The 20,552-nt window shown below is 39.6% G+C and overlaps 1 protein-coding gene across 2 annotated transcripts in view; it reads right to left on the bottom strand.

Annotated features, from left to right (window-relative positions):
• The window catches only part of ATP10D (ATPase phospholipid transporting 10D (putative)), a 755,240-nt gene that overhangs the window by 411,925 nt on the left and 322,763 nt on the right, over positions 1–20,552 (bottom strand). For both annotated transcript variants that reach the window (XM_085642148.1, XM_085642147.1), the window contains exon 10: positions 20,216–20,406. In XM_085642148.1, the coding sequence (XP_085498274.1) occupies positions 20,216–20,406 (191 nt within the window). The remainder of the gene's footprint in view (positions 1–20,215; positions 20,407–20,552) is intronic.

Genomic DNA, 20,552 nt, shown 5'->3' on the forward strand with positions numbered 1-20,552 from the left:
CAGCAAGAGTGAAGAAACGGACATTAGTAGAACAAAATGTTGAAGACAGAAAAATTTGAGGATGAAATCACAAAGTTTAAGGTAATTTCAGGTGAAAGACCAAATGTTTCTTGTATTTGTTGTCGGCGAAATCACTATAAAAATCAGACTAGGGGTGTCAATCTGTATTTAAAAAGTGAAATAGAAGATAATGATAAGTGGATGGAATTTGCAACTTATTTGTTGGTAGAGGATTGTTTTGATTTGGGATGTGAGCAGCGTATTTGCAAATATTGTTATAATAAATTAGATGAGAATAAAATGCCTGCTGGAGCTGTTCATAATAATCTAGAGTTCGTTGTATTCCTCCAGAGCTGATTGATTTAAATACGTATGAGACTATTCTGATACAATGTGTTCACCCATTTCAGGCTATTGTTCGTATGGAGCCCAAAACAAGTAAATTACCTCCATCAGAGTTGCAAAGAGGATTGAAAGGAAGAGTTGTGTATTTACCATTAGATTTAAGGAAAAATGTTGAAACTATTGGTGTAGATCATGCAGAAAATGAGCCACTAGTCATTCTAGTTAATGGTGTTCCGACTAAGAATAAGAAAATCTGGCAAGAATTAGTGGATGTTAGAAAAGTGCAAAAGGCATCATTGTATCTGATAAAAAATAATGAGTACTATAGAAATGTGTTTGTTGGAGAAGAAATAGATTTAGCAGAAGATAGTGAAACATTAAGTGGACAAATTGAAAAAGTGGACATGTCCAGATGTGAAGAGATCTATGAACATTACAGTGTACATCCACTTCATTCCAAAGAGGTGATGGGGAATACAATTGAGTTGTTTTCAATGAAAAAAGCAACAGGAAGTCCCATGAGTGTAGGGGAAGAGAGCTTGGAAGCTCGTTGTTTCCCGCAGTTGTTTCCAACAGGAAAAGGTGGACGATATGATGAACGTCCTGTGCAGATTCCTGCATCTGAATATCGGACAACAAGATTATATGCAGAAGATCCAAGATTTCGACAATGTATCCCTTATATGTTTCATCTTCTGTTTGAAAGTGACTTGTCTGGACTTTCATATGCAGTAAATCACATTTTAAAAACTGGACTGCATCTGCAAAATGTAACTGCAAAGGATTTTATGGATAAAGTGCATCAGAGAGATGATCATTTAGAATCTCAGTTGATTAATCTGATGGCATGTCAGCGTGGGACTAATGAATATTGGTACCGTCGACATGGAGAACTGAAATGTATGCTACGGAACTTGGGAACTCCTTTGTGGTTTCTTACCCTAAGCTGTGCTGAGTACGCTTAGGATGATTTACTTGAATTTCTTCGAGAGGCAAATTCCAATATAAAAAATATTGAATACAAGACACCTGGAGAATTGTGCTCCTTGGATCCTGTCAGTGTATGCAGATATTTCAATCATAGATTTGAAGCTATGATGTCTTTCATCTGCAATAAAAAGAATCCTCTTCTTGGAGAAGTTGTGGATTTCTTTTGGAGAAAGGAGTATCAAGCAAGAGGTGCTCCTCACATACATATGTTATGGGTCAAGGACACCCCCAAATTTGGATCAGATTCAGATGAAACTGTTTTGTCTTTCATTGAAGATTATGCTACTTGTGCTCTTCCCAATAGCAGAGAAGAGAAAAACTTAAAACAACAAGTCTTACGATATCAAAGCCACAGGTGTGGAAAATACTGTCGACGAAAGTACAAGTCAAAGGATATGTTCTATACCAAATGTCATTTTGGATTTCCACGTCCTGTATTAGCCAAAGGAAGAGTGAACAGTTTTATGTCAGCTGTACGACATACCATCACAAGAAAGTCTCCGAAAAACACCTACAACTTAAGAAGAAGCGAAGAATCGAAATACATAAATGACTACAATCCAATTATTTTATCCATGTGGAACGCTAACATGGATATTCAGTATGTTGCGGACAATTCCATTGCTGTTGCTCGATATGTAACATCTTACATTACTAAATCAGAAAAGACTGAATTGAAAGAAATGTGGGAAGAGATTTCTCACAAGAAGACTCTGTAAGAAATTATACAGTTTCAGTTTGAAGATGTTATCGCATCGTGAAATTGGAGCATATGAATGTTCAGATCGGTTATCATCTGCAAGTCTATATTCTAAAAGTAGAAGAATCATTTGGGTGAGTCTAGGTCTTGCAGGAATGCGAAATCGGGTACTGAAATCTGTTCAAGAAATTGAATATTTTGCAGAAAATGACCCTGAAAGTACAGATATTTTGAAAACCAATATGTTGGACACATACTATCCAAAGAGAAGTCATCATCTTGAGAACATGTGTCTCTATGAAGTGCTGCAAAACTACACTTTTAAACGGAATACTACAGAGAACATCAACAATGGAAAATATGGAGTGATTGGTTCTGAAGGATGTCTGGTGAAACAAAGGAAAGGAAATTCAATTAATCATAGAAAACTGAGTTGCGACACTGCTTACAAAAGGGAATTTTACTATTTAGCCCTTTTGCAAATGTTCAAACCATGGCGTTCTGAACTGGAATTACTTGGAGATTTTCCCAGCTATGAAGATTCATTTAATGCTTGTAAAGATAACATACAATGCAGTGCTTTCGCAAATTATGTGAAAATGTTGAATGATGAAATTGATCAAGAAGCTACAATTGCAGCTGAGATTGCTAGAGACAGTTCTCAAGACAGTCAAAGTTCTGCTGCACTGAGTCCAGATCCACTAGGACAACCAATTGTTGAAAATTAAGCAGCGATTGCAATGAATGAGGTGGAAACAGCAATGTATCAAGCACAAGAAGATGCAATACAGTTAGGAAACTTGGAAGAGCAACTAAATGTTGAACAGAAACAAATATATCAGCAAGTGAAAGAGCAGATTGACCATGGATTACTTCATGAAAAGAGAGTGTGCTCATGTACATCATTTCAACCTATCCGAATGTATGTGAGTGGTCAAGCTGGAAAAGGAAAAAGTTTCTTAATTAAAGTAATTACAAGTTATCTGCAAAAAACAACTGAGTCGCATTTGTCTTGTGTTGTCACTGCTCCAACTGGTTTGGCAGCACATAACATTAAAGGAATTACTTTACATCGTTTACTAATGCTGCCAGTAGAGCATGAGAACAAATTGGAATACCACTAGCTATCTGGAGAAGCTTGTTGTGAAGTTTCAAGAGTGCTGAAGAAAATGAAACTTCTCATTATTGATGAGGTGAGCATGGTTTCAAACTTGATGCTTGCCTTTGTGCATTTAAGAATGCAGCAAATTCTTAAAACAGATGATGACGTGTTATTTGGAGGAAAATACGTCATAGTTTTTGGAGATCTACTGCAACTGACACCGGTAAAAGGACAACCGGTATTTAAAACACTTGCCCATGAAGATACCAGAAAGTCTCTTGGCAGTGTTGGTAATGTAAACATTTGGAGTAATTTTGAATACAAAGAACTGACAACAAATATGCGACAGGCAAATGATGCTGAATATGGAAGCATTCTTCAAGATATAAGAATTGAAATTCTTTCAAAAAAAGGGAAAGAAGCTTTGCTGCGCGTGAGTGTTCAATATTTAACGAAGAATTATTAAAATTGGAAAATGAAGAAATTGTTAAAATGGAAGCCATTGATAAAATACTACATGAAGGAATCACTATTATTTTGACGGGTAAGTTGAGATCAAAACTAGATTGTTTAGAAAAAAAAATATCTAAAACTGCTGGTTTGTAAAAGACACTGTATGTGTGTGTAAACTGTCGGGTAATTTTAAGGCGTAATTTGGATGTAGAGAAAGGTTTAGTTAATGGTGCAATGGGTATTGTGGTGGATTTTGTGAATTATCAGAAAAAAGAAGGAATTTAATTTTAAAAAATTAAATTTCATCAGATTGATGAAGTTAACCTCTTCAGTGCCCATGACGAGATAGTCTCGTCATGGAGCACGGTTGCGCTGTGCCCATGACGAGATTATCTCGTCATGAACCCCGCCCGCTAATGTAACGCCCGGCACAGGGCGGGGAAAGGGCGTGGCACTGAAGGGGTTAAAGTAATTGGTCGTTGTTCAGTTTGTTTTTTGCTTGTTAAAGATTTATATGTCCGTAGGAAACAATTTCCATTTTCTCTGGCATATGCAGTGACTATTCATAAATCTCAAGGATTAAGTGTAGACAGTGCATTGGTGAACATTGGATCTACTGTATTTAAAGAGGGTATGGCATATGTTGCTTTGTCGCGAGTTAGAACATTATCTGGTTTGTTTTTGATTGAATTTGATGAGACAAAGGTTACTGCAGATGCAAACTGTGTAAAAGAGTATAATAGGTTAAGAAGGGTGTATGCTCCAAATTTAGGTCAATATCCTGTATTTGAAAAGCGTGTGGTTTGTCGAAAAAGAAGGTTAGAGAATATCTGTACTGAAGATGTCAAGAAGGGAAAAGAACAAGATAATGTTGCGATTGCAGGTAAAAAGAAATTGGAGACTGTTGAAGATATTGTTGGTTATCAGTTTGAAAATAGTTCTGGTGTCAACTGCTATGCTAATGTAGTGGTCAATGTTGTTTAATATCTGGAAGGTTTGCAAGCACAAATTATGCAGAATCGGGTAAAAAGATTTTGTTCTCTGTTGCATTCTGTTTATGAAAAATTGACAACAGATAGAAGTAAAATACATCTGTTTCAGATGTTCGTAATCTTTTGGATGTGTGTTCTGGTTCTACACAATTTACACAAAATATACAACAAGATGCTCAGGAATTTTGAATGTAAATGCTTACAATTTTTGAAAATGAAGGTGTAAAAATAGAAAATATTTTTGGCCTTTCTTACAAATGGGAACATTATTGTTAAAATTGCATGTATACGTGTAGCACCAATGTAGACACTGAGGGATTTCTGTTTTTAACATTACCAAACTGTAAATCAGTGTCTTTCAATAAATTAGTGAAAGGTGCAATTCAAAACATGGTGTAGCCAATGTAAATCAGAAATGTTATCCATATTATTCTTAACAAAATATGGAAAATACATAATTTTAATGATGCAACGTTGTACAGCTGATGGAAGAAAATTGGATACTTTAATGAAGCAGTTTGTAGCAACACAAGTATCAATATCAGGAAGGAATTTTGTAGCAATTGCAATAATTTTCCATGATGGTCCTTCCACCACACCTGGACATTATACTGCCTATCTAAAATGTGACAAAGGCTGGACTCTTTGTAATGATGCCCAGTTGGTTTTCAAACAACGTTTGCCTAGGGAATTACAAAATTCCTACCTAATATTTTTAAAGCCATAGTTTTAGGAAGATAATTCAGTCTGAGGAATTTATTATTATAATTTAATAGGACTACCATTGGACAATTTACATAAAGAAGAAGTGCAAAAATACAATTTGGCCTCAAGGAAAGGTAGATTTTTGAATTATGGACTTTTTGGTGGTCATTTGTTCGGTGATTATTTTAATGCGGCAACATTTACAGTTTTTATAAATTAAAGTTATAAAATGTTGTAATCTGTAAGCATTTCATATATGTATGATTTGTATTTTCTGGTATTTTACTGAGAATAGTATGTTGTTTTTTTTTTAACAATCTTTCCGATTGTTTTTTTTTTGCCCGCTGTTAAGTGATGAGTACCATTGAAATCACTATTTCTAGTGAAATTCAATATATTCTGAGAACAGCAAAAAAGGCAAACAAATTACTTTGTGGAAATTATGTTGTGTTGTAAAAAAATGTATTATTATATGTTATAATTTTTTTTTTCTTTCACAGATCCAAATTTTAAAATAAGCAATTTTTATTTGAATGAAAAACAGCAAAAAATGAATACCATTTTTTATTCCTATTACTGTGAAGGTAAGTTTAACTAAGTCGCAATATGCAGAATGAAGAGGCTTGCAAGAAGCTACAAAGTTTAAACACGTTTCTAAAAACACTCTGTTTATGTAGTTTTGAAATCTGACCATAATCAGATATCATGTGACCTGCAAAAAAAGAGATTTGAGGGGTTCATAATATTTCACGTTTTTAGCTGTTGAAGGACCGCAATCATTAAAATCATTCTTCTTTGAACATCTTTGCAGACAAAACTCTGCGCTTACTTTTATCATTCGCAAGGAATTTTAAAAACGGAAATATGTCACTTTTTGGAACATAGTTATTGTGCAAGATACTCTTTCATATTTACAAAGAGAGGAAAAGGCACTCTGTGCACTTTTTATACTCCATGCAAATACAACCTCATCATTTAGACCACTTTGTGTTGAAAGGGTGTTCTATAAGTGTTGTTGTGCATGATTGCACTTAATACTCATAGAACAAGACACGTCTAGATTTATCCAAAATCATAAATCTCGATATGTGTGTGAATGGTGCACCATTCTAAAATTGGTGTAGGAAAGCATAACAAGGAGAATTGTTTTCATTTCTCCACATCTTTATATCTTCAATGCATGCTGAAATGTTCAGCATACATTGAAGGAGAAAAATGCATTTTCTCATTGTTTTTGTACAGGAAGGTGTGTCTTCTTGCAGAAAAACAAACAGCACATGACACAGATATCCTTGCACTATGGTGCAAGGGTGCCTGTGTCACCACATGGCTGCAGTTTAAGCAGCCGTGCAGACAGAAGCATAGATTTGCATAGATATGTACATATGTTGCATCCCTGTGCTTCGGAAGTACTACAGCACACTGCAGCTAAAGAGGTTACTGTGTGATGCTGCAGCACTTCCTCATAGTTCTGCACTTATACATTCACCATACGTTACTAATGCATTCATTCAGTCAATTACGTACTACACATACATTCATCTAAACTAACACTAACAAAGAAATGTAGCTCTTTTTTTAAACCGGGAAAGTTAATTCTTACAAGAACTTTCTTCTTTTATAATTTTTGGGGGGTTTTCCGAATTTTTTTTACATTTTTGGGGTTTTTCTGCAAAAAAAACCCAAAAAACAAAACAGGAGAAACCAAACCATGAACTTCAGGGAACAGTAAAAAAATTTAAAAAAACAAGCAAATGTGACTTTCTTGGTGGCGGCAGATCAGATCGATCGACTGCTCACCATAGTACAAAGTCGCATTGCACTTAGTGCAGAGCACTTTTAAAAATTGAAATTGAGGACGGATGTCCAAGGTTTGGGCTGATAGATGCACTCTTGATGTGCGCAGGAGTGTTTCTCATCCGTCGGCACTCTTCTCGTACAAGATTGTTTGGATGAAGGGTCCTCATGTGCTTCATCATACTTGCCATGCCGCAAGAGTATTTCTTGTTAGGATCCCCTGGCGACAGGACTCTTTTGCAAATCTTGCTCGTGACCAAGGTGGCATTGGTCTTATATTCTGCCCCTCGGGAAAAGTAAAACATTTCCACACCACTGAAGAAAAACGTTCTTTGGGTAGTGCCTCCGCCAAAAAATAATCCTCAGAAGTATGAGGTGATGCAGGTGATGCCTGCTGCCCTGAAGCCATTTTTAGTTGAATAAAATTAGAGCTAAGTGTAAACTTAGTCTAAAAAAATCTTCGATCCAAAGAGATGGTGCTCTAAAGAAGGTCAAAGAAGAATGATTGAAATGGGTGGGGTCTTTCAATAGTTAGAAGAGGAAGTTTAATGAACCAATCAAATCTCTTTTTTTGCAGATCACATGGGATCCGCGCACCCTGCGCTTACGCAGCACGCACCCAGCGCGCATCCGCGAAATTGAATTAAAGAAATGTATGGGATTAGATGTCAAAATATATTAGTTTTAAGACTAGTTTAGAGTTTGTCTTCAATTAATATTCACATGAAATACATATATATATGTGTTTTTAAATGTTAAATATTTTGTGGGATCCGCGCACCTACCGCGTCATAGACGCAGATGACGCATCGCGGAAGCGCGTAAACGTCGCGTTACGTACATCGAACGTGTCGCGTATACGCTGGGAGTCGCGTACCGGTCGCATTGCGATCGCGCACTAAACACGTACCCAACGCATACCATACGCGGATGCTATCGCGTAGGGATCGGGAACGGTGCGCTTAGGGTGCGCGGATCCAAAAACATTGAAAAAATATATAAAATAAAGTTTTGCACATATAGTTAAAAAACATATTTTGAAAAATATAAAAAAATATTTTGAAAAACCCATCAAGTTCAAATAATATTTTTTAATTTTTAAAAGAATTAATTGAAAATATAAGTTTAAGAAATGGTGATAAAAAAGTATTTAAAAAAAATGTATTTAATGAAATTGACACACTGAATTTGAAAAATATACAAATCCAATCAAAATCATTAAACATGATATCTTCAGAGATAACTTATAGATCGGAATTAGCATTTAAAAAACCTTTGAAATTCACTGAAAAAACCATAGGTTTCATGCACGTTATAGTTAGGAATTGGCATTTAAAAAACCTTAGAAATTCACAGGAAAAACCATAGGTTTCAGGGGTGTTATAGTTAGCTGGACATTTCCCTCGTACAAAACCCTAGAAATTCCCCTGTTATAGTTAGTTCAGCTAACTATAACGCGCGTCCCCGCAATGCACTGCTGATGACGTCACATATTACATCACTCATGACATGGTCAGTGACATCACTGATGACATCACTGATGACATCATCCAGTGAGTATGTGTTTCTGTAAAGTTTTAATATGTTTACTATATATAGGGAAACGCCTGTTGAAGAATGAGTGGGTGTACAAGTGTGTGAATGGATGATTGTGTAGGTGTGTAACTGACTATAAGGGAGTCATTAAATGTATCTTACTACAGACTAGTGGCTAAAATGTGTGAATGTCTGTATGTGTCTGTGTGTTGGTGTACAAGTGGCTGCATGGTTTTGTGAATAGCTATAGGAGTGACTATATGGGTTATTGATTGGTTGTCTGAGTATCTGTATGGGTGCCTGAGTGTTTGTGTGCGTAGGCTGTGTGTGACTGTGCATAGATGTGCGAGTGGGTGATTCTATGGGTGCATGGTTTTAAGAGTGCATCTGTGATGAACTGTATGGATGAGAGAGAGTAAGTATGGGTGTGTTAGGGATTGAATGTATATCTCAGTGGTACATTTGTGACTAACTACATATGTGAAAGGCAGTATATATGCGTATAAGAGAATATAAGTGGGGATATGTGAGAGTGTGTGATTGTGAGAGTGGCTGTATGGATGAGTGTGTGCTTGTATCCATGATTGTATAAGAGCGTAAGAATGTGGTACTATTTTTTATGAGTAAGTGAACTTGAGTGTGTTTAACTGCATAGGTGAGTTAATGGGAGTGTAATTAATGATTTGCATGACTGACTAGGTGTGAGAATACCTCTATAGATGATTGGTGGTGTGTGAGTGTCTATGTAGGTGTATAAATGCATATGATAGTTTTGTACGGAGTGACTAAGTATGAGTGACTGAGCAGGTGAATGAGTGGAGGTGTATGTAGACCTAAGAGTTAATAAGTGGGTATGTAGTTATTGGAATTGGAGTATCTATGGTTTTGAGAAATGACGTCTGAAATTTTGAGTTGGTGTATCAACAGTTAAATTAGGGTGTGAGAAGATGCAGTAATTTATCACATGGATGACGTCATCAGTGATGTCACTGACCATGTCATGAGTGATGTAATATGTGACGTCATCAGCAGTGCATTGCGGGGGCGCAAGTTATAGTTAGCTGAACTAACTATAACAGGGGAATTTCTAGGGTTTTGTACGAGGGAAATGTCCAGTCAACTATAACACCCCTGAAACCTATGGTTTTTTCAGTGATTTTTTAAATGCCAATTCCTAACTATACCGCCCCTGAAACCTTTGGTTTTTTCAGTGAATATATATATATATATATATATATATATATATATATATATATACACACACACACTTAAAAAACCATAGGTTTCACACATGTTATAGTTAGCTGTACATTTCACTCGTAAAAAACCAATGAAATTCCACGTTATAGTTAGATCAGGTAACTATAACTTGCGCGCCTACAATAAACTGCTGATGACGTCACATAGTACATCACTCATGACATGGTCAGTGACATCACTCATGACATCAATGATGACATCTGAAATTACACATTGTGGATTGCGGTCGCGCAAGTTATAGTTACCTGATCTAACTATAACGTGGAATTTCATTGGTTTTTTACGAGTGAAATGTACAGCTAACTATAACATGTGTGAAACCTATGGTTTTTTCAGTGAATTTGCAAGGTTTTGTAAATGATAATTCCTAACTATAACGTGTGTGAAACCTATGGTTTTTTCAGTGAATTTGTACGTTTTTTTTAAATGCTAAGTTATGTATTTTTTTTTTATTTTTTTTTCTGGTTTTTCACTATGCGCACACCCTGCGCGCACGGTGCGCTTCACGCACCGTGTGCGCGCTGTGGGCGCTCGGTGCGCTTAGCGCACCAAGCGCCCACATTGCGCAGTCCATGCCGTGCGCGCCTCGCATTTTTTTACGCAGTAACATTTGTTTTTTTTCTCCCTTGTGGCTCCTTTAATTTATTTAATAAATGTGATTGTTACTTCTTTATTTATTTATTTTATTTTTTGCCGTGCGCGTACGGTAAGCTTACCGTACGCGTACCCCGCAATTTTTTTTAAAAATTTTTACATTTATTTTTCGTACTTTTGGGTCCTTCTTGGACCCCCTGACAAACACTAGGGGGTCTGCAACTGTCTTCGTTGCCCCCGTTTCACGTTCCCCACCTTTGTTTCTCAGTGCGAGAGACATAAAATGGCGGCCGACACTTCCTGATTTCGACCGATTCGAAAGTTTACAGTCATGTAACCACCAATCAGAATTGAGCTCGCGCACGGCACCGTACGCGTACAGTAAGCTTACGGTAAGCACACGGAGCGCGCTTACAGATATATATATTGATTTAAATGCTATTTTCTCAGGACCTACTGAACAGATTTACACCAGACCTACAAAAGGCACTTCCTTGACCTGAGGACTACCTCTCTGCCAAATTTCAAGTAATTCTGTTCAGCCGTTCGGGCTGTAGCCGTGTCTAAAGGTCCTATGGAAAAATGCATGGGGAAAACGCGTTTTAGGACCCCCCTTTTTTCTCAGCCCCCGCTTGACGAATCCCCCCGAGACTTTCAGGGTAGGAGCGGAGCGTAGCGCCCCATTAGTTTCGAAAATTTCGCGAGCATTCGTCGACCGGCGCCAAAGTTATTCCAAATAGAATGTTGCGGATTTCCTATGGAAACAGGGTCCTAACTATAACTACCTACTGGCGACCGCCAGTAGGTAATATATATATATATATATATATATATATATATATATATATATATATATATATATATATATATATAGCTTAAATTTGAGATGGGGAGGGTGTTTGAAGAATTGAAACGGACAGTTCGTAAATAAGTTACTTTGCAACAGAAAAGCGCAAATCTATTGTATTATTTTTTGTGTTTATTCAGATTTGTCTCTATATTGGGCCAAATTTTAATTAATGGATACAGTTATTATATGCAAACAATAAAATAAACATAAGTTAAATACTGAAAGCGGAATATGACGATACATAAAGCAGGGTGGGTACCACCACCTGGAACAGGCAAAACAAGACTGAGTTGTTAATCGTTGTGGGCGACACCTCATTGCTGCGCCGCAGTGCGTCACTCGTCACAATATCACAATGTGGTGTTGTGGCTGTGGTACTCTTACAAGGCCCTTGAACATCATGACCTTAAGGTACAGATACAGTTCATCCTCAATTAATATAAGTTCTGGGATACCTTCCTCAACAAAAACACAGGCAGAAAGGAAATTACTCAATCAGAGATAGGTTGACTCAAACATTTGACCTCAAACCGCCTCAATAAATGATAATATAGGCAAGACGAGGGTAGAGCCTATAAAAATCCTCACCTGATCAATATAGTGTCTAAGTAAAGCATACTAGTGCAAAGAACGAAGGAGCACTCCCCTCTATGCCCCTCATTAAGGAATAAGACATGCATTACTTACCTGTAACTGCCGTTATCCAGTATTGGTATCTTTCATAGATTCACATGCCTGAATCATTCCCCGTCGTCGGGATGGGAGTCCCCAGTACATAAGTAAAGTAATGTCCCATAAGACAGAGTAATAGGCCTAAGGCCTCACATTAGTAACATATCCAGGTCCTTTTGTAATAAGGACCAAACTCTAGAGAACAACCAATCAGCTGTAACCACCCTCTGGAACCTTCCGGGAAGGAGCTCTAGTCTCTCAGATTTTCGTAAGCACAGTGCTATATAGAGGTATAACTGAGAGTACTAGGTGAGCCCTTCCAAGGGAGGCGGGTGGGTTGCATGTGAATCTATGAAAGATACCAATACTGGATAACAGCAGTTACAGGTAAGTAACGCATTTCTTATCCAGTATTAGGGTATCTTTCATAGATTCACATGCCTGAATCAGAATACAAAGCAATGATGAGCACATTTCCTTTTGTACAGAAGGCATAAATGCACCAGTTAACAAATATATCAAAGTTAAAATACAGAGCAATAAGTTGCAATTATGGCAAAAGTTATGGAAGTAACAGAGGAATGTGCGTCTAGAGAGAGGTTGGTGGGAAGGAAGGCTCACCTTTTATTGAAATAGATGACGCAACACCGCCTGTCCCACTGCAGCATCCTTCATTAGCTCCGTATTCAAGCTATAATGCTTGGTAAATGTATGCGGTGTCTTCCATGTCGCCACTCTGCAAATGTCTGTGATAGGCATGCCCGCAAACAATGCCATAGAAGTAGAAACTGCCCTAGGGGAATGGGCACAAATTCTTGATTGTAAAGGTTGACCAGCTTGTTGGTGACAGAAGACAATATCACCAGAAATCCATCTAGAAATACTTTGTTTTGTAAGGGGAAAACCTTTCCTAGGTAAACTGTAAGCCATGAAAAGTTGGTTGGACTTGCGGAATGCTTTTGTCCTGTCAAGGTAGAATTTAAGGCAGCGTTTCAAATCCAATGAATGTAGAGCTCTTTCAGCTGCTGTTTGAGGATTTGAAAAGAAGGTCTTTAGGACAATAGGTTTGTTACGGTGTAAGTTTGACAGGACTTTGGGTATGAATTTCGGATTAGTCTGAAGAATGACTATATCGTTCTTGAATTGAAGAAATGGATCTTGTATTGTGAATGCGTGAAGCTCACTGATTCGTCTTGCGGATGCAAGGGCCAGGAGACTTGCAGTCTTCTAAGAGAGGAATTTGAAGACAGCTTTGTGTATCGGCTCAAAAGGATGTCTCATAAGTTGAGCAAGGACTGTGTTGAGCTGCCATGTTGGAGGAGGAGACTTTACAGGAGGGAAAGTCCGAAAAAGACCTTTGAGAAATTGTTTTACCAGTCTATTTGACCAAAGAGAAGGTCCTGTAGAAGATCTCCTAAAACGAGAGATTGCTGCCAGGTGAACTTTGATGGAAGTGTGAGCGAGGCCTGAAGTTGCTAGATGGAGAAGGTATGGTAAAATTTATGCCGGAGAGGATGTGAGGGGATGCACCTTAGCAGAGCTACACCAGATACAGAACCTTTTCCATTTGAAAGAATAAGTTCTGTTTGTACTATCTGCTCGAGTGCGAGATAGAACTGTCCTGCAGTCTGGAGGAATATTTAGGCCCTGAAATTCGAAGAACTCAGGAGCCAGGCCGATAATTTGAGAGATGCTGGATCCAGGTGTTGGACTTGTCCTTGGTCCATTGTGAGGAGAGATGGAAATGGGGTTAACGGAATTGGAGGTTGCAGGGAGAGGAGATGGAGTTCCGTGAACCAATGTTGGCGAGGCCATGCTGGAGCTATTAGAATCAGTGTGCAGGGCTCTGCCTTCATCTTCCTGAGGACCCTGGGAATCAGGGGAATCGGTGTAAAGGCGTAGGCAAATACGCCGAACCATGCTATTGAAAATGCATTCCCCAGAGATCCCTGATGGGGATGCCAGCTTGTGAAGTGTTGGCATTTGGTTTTGTGCTGTGTGGCAAACAGATCCAACAGTGGTTCGCCCCACTGAAAGAAGATGCTGTTTAGAGTATCTTGGTTCAACTCCAACTCGTGGCAGGTTGTCTGTAGTCTGCTTAGCGAATCTGTCAATGTATTGTCTTTTCCTGGAACATACTCCGCCCTCAGGGATATTTTGTGTTGAAGTGACCAGTTCCAATTTTTTTGAGATTCTTGAGAGAGTGATAGCGAACGAGTTCCTCCCTGTTTGTTTAGGTAGTGCATCGTCGTAGTATTGTCTGTTCTGACGAGCACTAGTGAACCTTTTATCCTGGGAAGGAAAGCCAGGAGGGCTAGATAGACTGCTCTCAGCTCCAGGAGGTTTATGTGTAGCTTCCGCTCTGAAGAAGACCACTCCCTGCTTATCTGAAGCTCCTAAAGGAAGGCTCCACAACCTTCTAGAGACGCATCCGTGGTTATCACTCGAGGAGAGGCTTGAGTTAGAAAAGGTAGGCCTCGAGAGAGATTTCGTGGATGAGCCCACCAGTTTAAAGAGGCGACCAACAGAGGAGTCACATGTATGATGTCGTCGAAGAATCCGTTGATTTTAATCCACTGAGTGGAGAGAGCCTCTTGGAGAGGACGCATGCGGAGGCGACAGCAGGGTACTAGAAGAATGCAGGAGGACATCATTCAGAGGAGGGATTTGAATAGGCGCACTAAAAGAGACTTTCTTTTCCGTATATGCTCTGCTAATTGCCAGAGTTTTTGTTGTCGTTCCTGTGATGGGTAAGCTTTTTTCAGGACCGTATCCAGGACAGCTCCCAGAAATGCTATCCACTGAGAAGGTTGTAGGACCGATTTATCTGGGTTGAGGGTGAGACCCAATTTTTTTTTAAAGCCGTACACAGGCTCTGGAAGAAATCCTCGAGCTGTCGAGAGAGGGTGCCTTGACGAGCCACTCGTCGAGATAAGGGAAGACTTGGTGATGCGGCTGCCTGAGGTATGCAGCCACCGGGGAAAGACTTTGTGAAGATGCGCGGGCTGACTTGAGTCCGAAGGGCAGGACTCGAAACTGGTAGTGCATGCCGGCCACGGCGAACCTCAGAAACCTTTTGTGTCTTCTGTGGATAGGAATATGAAAATAAGCATCTTGGAGGTCCAAGGATACCATGTAGTCGTTCGCAGTGAGAAGCTGCGAGACTTCTTGAATGGTGACCATGCGAAACAATTGTTTCTTCAAGAATTTGTTTAGACTTCTCAAATCTAGGATTGGCCTCCATTTCTTTTCCTTTTAGCGCACCAAGAAAAATCGGGAGTAAAAACCTTGTCCTCTTTGATGAACAGGAACCCGTTCTATAGCTCCCTTATAGATCATTAATGATATTTCCAGGAGTAAGAGGTGTAAATGCTTGTGAGCCGTAGGTTGAGGAAGCGTCGGTGGAGGAGTTTGCACAAATTCTAGAGAATATCCAAACTGTACTAGTTGGAGAACCCAACGATCTGTTGTGATTTGATTCCAATTTTGAAGATAGAGGGATATCTTCTCTCCTACTTTGGAGGGTGGAGATGAAACAGAGATCGGCGGTAGAGAGAAGTCATTGGCGTCAGGCGGAATCCTTCTGTCGTCCGGACCTTCCGCGAAAGGAAGACTTCTTGTATGAAGTCTGTTGCCTCTGTTGAAATTGTGGCCTGTATTGCTTGTTAGAGGAGGAGTAGGTAGGATAGCTATACTGCTGGTAGCCTCCTCTGTAAGAAGATTGCCCTCTACCCCTTGAGCCTCGAAACAGGTGCTTTTATATTGAAGGGTACCCAAAGCTCTGGCTGTATCTATATCTTTTTTGATCCCTTGGAGGGCTTCATCGATATGAGTTCCAAAAAGGAGTTGTCTATCATGGGGCATATCAAGGATTTTGGTCTCGATCTCAGGCCGGAATGTTGTTGCCTTAAGCCATCCTTGGTGCCTTAGGACCGCCGCCCCAGCCAGTTGACGGAAACCAGTGGATGCGAGGTCCATCACACAGTCGATCATTTCAGAAGCCGATCTTTTGCCCTCCAGCAACACCTTCTATGCTTCCTCTTTAGACCGTTGCGGCAGGGTCTCTAGGTAGGGTGCAATGTCTGACCACATCTGCCTGTTGTAGCGTCCCAATAACGCCAATGAGTTAGACGTCCGTACAGTTAACGCAGACCTGGAGGAAAAGCGCTTTCCAATATTGTCCAAGCGCCTGCCCTCTTTATCCGCAGGTGCTGAAAGAGGGGCAGATGGGTTTTTTGATCTGCGTTGAACTGCCTGAGTAATCACTGAATCAGGCTTGGGATGGCCTACAAGGCAGGCCAGAGCGTTGTCAGGAGCTCTATATTTTTTATTCAATCTTGGCAAGACTGGAGGAACTGTAGAAGGGTTTTGGCATTATTTTGAAACGTTGTGCTGCTCTTTCCAGGAGATTATGGAATCCTCCGATATCTTCTGGAGACGAGTATAATTGAGGAGGTAACGGCGACGCTGGAAGACTGATAACATAGTCGTCCCAATCGTCATGATGTGACTGAGTATCCTGAATTTCCCTTCTTCTAGTGGCTCATCTTTCTCGTCATCTGTAGAGGGGGGAGGTGGCACAGGCACTTCAATGGCAGGAGGCGGATGGAGGTGGAACTTGCGCCATTTGAGGTGGAGAGAGAACTGGAGCATGAGACAGAGCAGGGGTAGGGAACCACTTTTTGTAGTTTGAAATCATAAATTGCAGGTCAAACACCAGGGCTGAAGGAAGACAAACCATCTGTGGCGGTTGATGATGGCTTTCTTCTTGATGGTACGCCTGCTCATTCATATCTTGATCCTCATACTCAAAGTCCTCCTGATATTTAACACTGAGCTCAGAAGGACTTCTTGCAGCCCGAAACACACTGTCCTCGTCAGAATCATCATCTTCGCCCAAAAGATGAGAGGGAAGCAAAGGTTGGACTCTACTGGGTGATGTCAGGGAAGGCGTCAGCCTCTGCTTGCTGATTTTCTGTTGAAAATATGTATTTTCTGTCTTCGATTTAGGTGTTGTTGACGAGGCAGTCGTCGGTATATTCGTCGTCGTGAATAATCGATGGTCATACGGGACTCTGCCGCTGATGAAGGAACTCTGGTCGATTAAGTAGTCAACAAAGTCGTCGTTGACGAAGCACTCGTCGCTGTGCTAGTCGTCGAGCAAGCCGTCGACGCTATCTTCGACGTCGATGAAGACTTCTTGATTGTCGACAAAGGGGTATGTGCCTTCGTAGACGACGAAAGAGATCCAGACGAGACTGAAATTGTAGAAACTGTTGTCAACAAAGTCACTCCAGCAGCTGTATGAGGAGATCTTGTCGTCGACGAGGCCACCGTCGACAAGATGATAGTCGATGGGGCTGAGGAAGGCTTTTTAAAAGTGTGTTTCACCCTCGGCGGAGGAGTCAGAGGGTCTGAAGCTGGTTTCTGCGAACTTTGAAGGGTAGGAGACTCCCTGGCAGGCAAATCCTTAATTTTTGAAGCCTCTGAAGACTTTTTGTTTATCTTCTTTTGAGGTTGCCGCAAAGAAGGACCTGGAGAGATATCTTCTGGACCTTTTTTGAGGAGTTTTAGAGGAGGATCTTGATGAGCTCTCACTCTCCTCCGAGGACAAGGGGTCTTCTTTGTCCTTAAGCCTCCGCAGCCAAGTCAAAAGCCTTCCCTCACGGTCTTTTAACGTTTTTGTAGAAAAGGTACGACATACCTTGCAGTCTCTAGGTGAGTGGTCCGGATAAAGACAGTAGAGGCAGTCCTTATGTTGGTCATCGACGTGTAACCTCTTCTTCTTGCAGGTAAAAAGGCCTTTTTTAGGAGTGTCCGACATGAAGACAGTAAGGACTTCACTCAAAGACAATACTGAAGAAAAATACCTTGAATCCAAGAAATAAGGAAAACCTGAGCAGAGCTCAGTGGAGACTCCCTTAGTACGACGTGCGGTAGAAAATCTGAGGGACTAGAGCTCCTTCCAGGAAGGTTCCAGAGGGTGGTGACAGCTAATTGGTTGTTCTCTAGAGTTTGGTCCTTATTAAAAAAAAAAAGGACCCGTATACGTTACTAATGTGAGGTCTTAGACCTATTACTCTCTATGTCTTATGGTACATTACTTTACTTATGCACCGGGGACTCCCATCCCGACGACGGGGAATGATTCAGGCATGTGAATCTATGAAAGATACCCTAATACTGGATAAATTGATATAACATAAAAGCAAAAGGTTCAGCACTTTATAGTATAGTAATGAAACAATATCCAAAGCAGTGAGCACACAAAATGGATATTCAGATTCCAATGTTTTTCTTTTTTTTGCCAAAGTTGTTCTTTATTGCGTTTTAGAATTCAAACGACCATAGCCGACACGTTTCATCTCACACAGACTTCTTCAGGGCTCATCCAAGTCACAAAAAGCGTATTGTATAGATAATAAGTAGTTCAACAAGATGTCGCAATACCCATGTTCAGAGGAACTTTATACAGTGTTCATTTCCATGGTTTTGGCTCGATGACCGGTAGCGTGTCTGTTCTGAGAAACAGAAGAACAGACACGCTACCAGTCATCGAGCCGACACCATGGAAACAAACACTGTATAAAATTCCTCTGAACATGGGAATCGCGACATCTTGTTGAACTACTTATTATCTATACAATCCGCTTTTTGTGACTTGGATGAGCCCTGAAGAAGTCTCAGTGTGAGACGAAACGCGTCAGCTATGGTCGTTTTAATTTTAAAACCCAATAAAGAACAACTTTGAAAAAAAAGAAAAACATTGGAATCCGAATATCCATTTCGTGTGCTCACTGCTTTGAACGTTGTTTCATTACTATACTATAAAGTGCTGAACCTTTTGCTTCAATAAATGATAAGTACAAGTGCCTACCTTGCTTGGGGTGGTAAAATCTGAAAGAGTCCCAGAAATTACAAATCTACTCTTTTCTATGTCCTTAAAATTGCAAATGTAAGAGTTTCTGAAGGTGTTATTGTTACCAACCGTTTATCACTAGTGCAAAACTGGAACAATTCTCTATCCCCGAGTATCCATTTTGGGTCACAAATACTCTTTGCTAACTCATCTCTTAAAGTTGAGCCAAGATGACTATTGTATACAACTTCCAAAATACTTTCCCCAATAACCATATGCAAGAATAACTTTACACCACAAAAACAAAGAAGAACACTATTGATTGCTGATAATTTGTTACTCAATTTCCAGAACGGTTAAATATCTTAATGGACAGCATTCACTCGGCCAACCGTTCACTAAGGGATTCAGAACATGTTGTATGATAGATTCACACCCACTTCCACTGCTTCTCATTCTCACAAATTGCCTTGTTAAACTCGGAAGTGATAATTAAACACTCCTCAATGTCAATGATCGACTCATCATTTTCTCTTTCAATGGGCAGCATGGATAAGCAGTCTGCTCATACATTTTGAGAACCGGGGTAATAATATTTTGCAACTGTTTTCCAGTAACTTTGTGGCAAACATAGCAAGTCTACTTGTATTTTTACTTATTTTCATACCCGATAAAATATTCCTCAGAAACTTATGGTCACATTTTCTTTTACATCTAGCCGTCTCCAAACAAATACCTTAAACTTTTTTACACTTCTATGGCACACCAACATTAACCTTCTCTATAACGAAGTAATGGTGTAAAGTGGAGCATAGAGTTCTACAGGCAAAGCCTATTGTGTATTCTTTGCAGCCATCCACTTGACTCAGCACTGCACCTAGGCACTAGTGTCAACTGTTATAGGACATGTCCGTTTCTCTGTAAGTGAACGAAGTGCTGGAGCAGTGGTGATTTTCTTTTTCAACTCGACAACAGCTAACTCACACTCATTATTCCATTCAAATGTGGTGCATTTCTTTAGCAGAGGTCTGAAAACCTCTGTTGCACCTGCAAAACCTTTTAGAATTTATCGTAAAATGCACACATTCCTAGGAAAGAACATTGTTGGTCTTTAGCTGAGAGATATGGAGCCTGGAGTATGGATTCTACCAGACCAGGTCACCACATAGAACGTGAATAGGTAATCTTCGAATCTGATGACATATTCAAGTTCTGAGTGATAAATGCATGGCATATATGCATTTGGGTGCAACAGTTTTCTTTGTAAAGCTTTTAGAACACAAACACCAAACACTTTAGCAACTGGAAAAAACAAATTTCTAGCACATTTAGCAATGTCCTTTCATTAAAGTATCCTTACCAAGGGGCTGCTGAAAGCCACATGCATTAGATGTGAAGTGTTACTGGGATCTGCTCCTTCCTCTAAGCAGTCAGTGTGAGAATTTAAAGATTTTTTGCTCTGTGTCTTCTGTCTCAACACACAGTTTACAGAGCTATAAGCAGCATCTTCAAAATCTTTATCTGGTTTCTGGTACGATTTCAACCTTCTAGCTGATAAATGAGCCACGCAAGAGATTGGAGGGAAAATACATTTGTTATTTGCAAATAAGAATATAAGTTAATAGATTGTAGAAAACATCTGCTAAAGTGACAATGGTTACTACAAAAAAAATTAAATAGACTGACGTTATCCAGTT

Source organism: Triturus cristatus, chromosome 2_2 (genome assembly GCF_964204655.1).
Source record: "Triturus cristatus chromosome 2_2, aTriCri1.1, whole genome shotgun sequence".
NCBI lineage: Eukaryota > Metazoa > Chordata > Amphibia > Caudata > Salamandridae > Triturus > Triturus cristatus.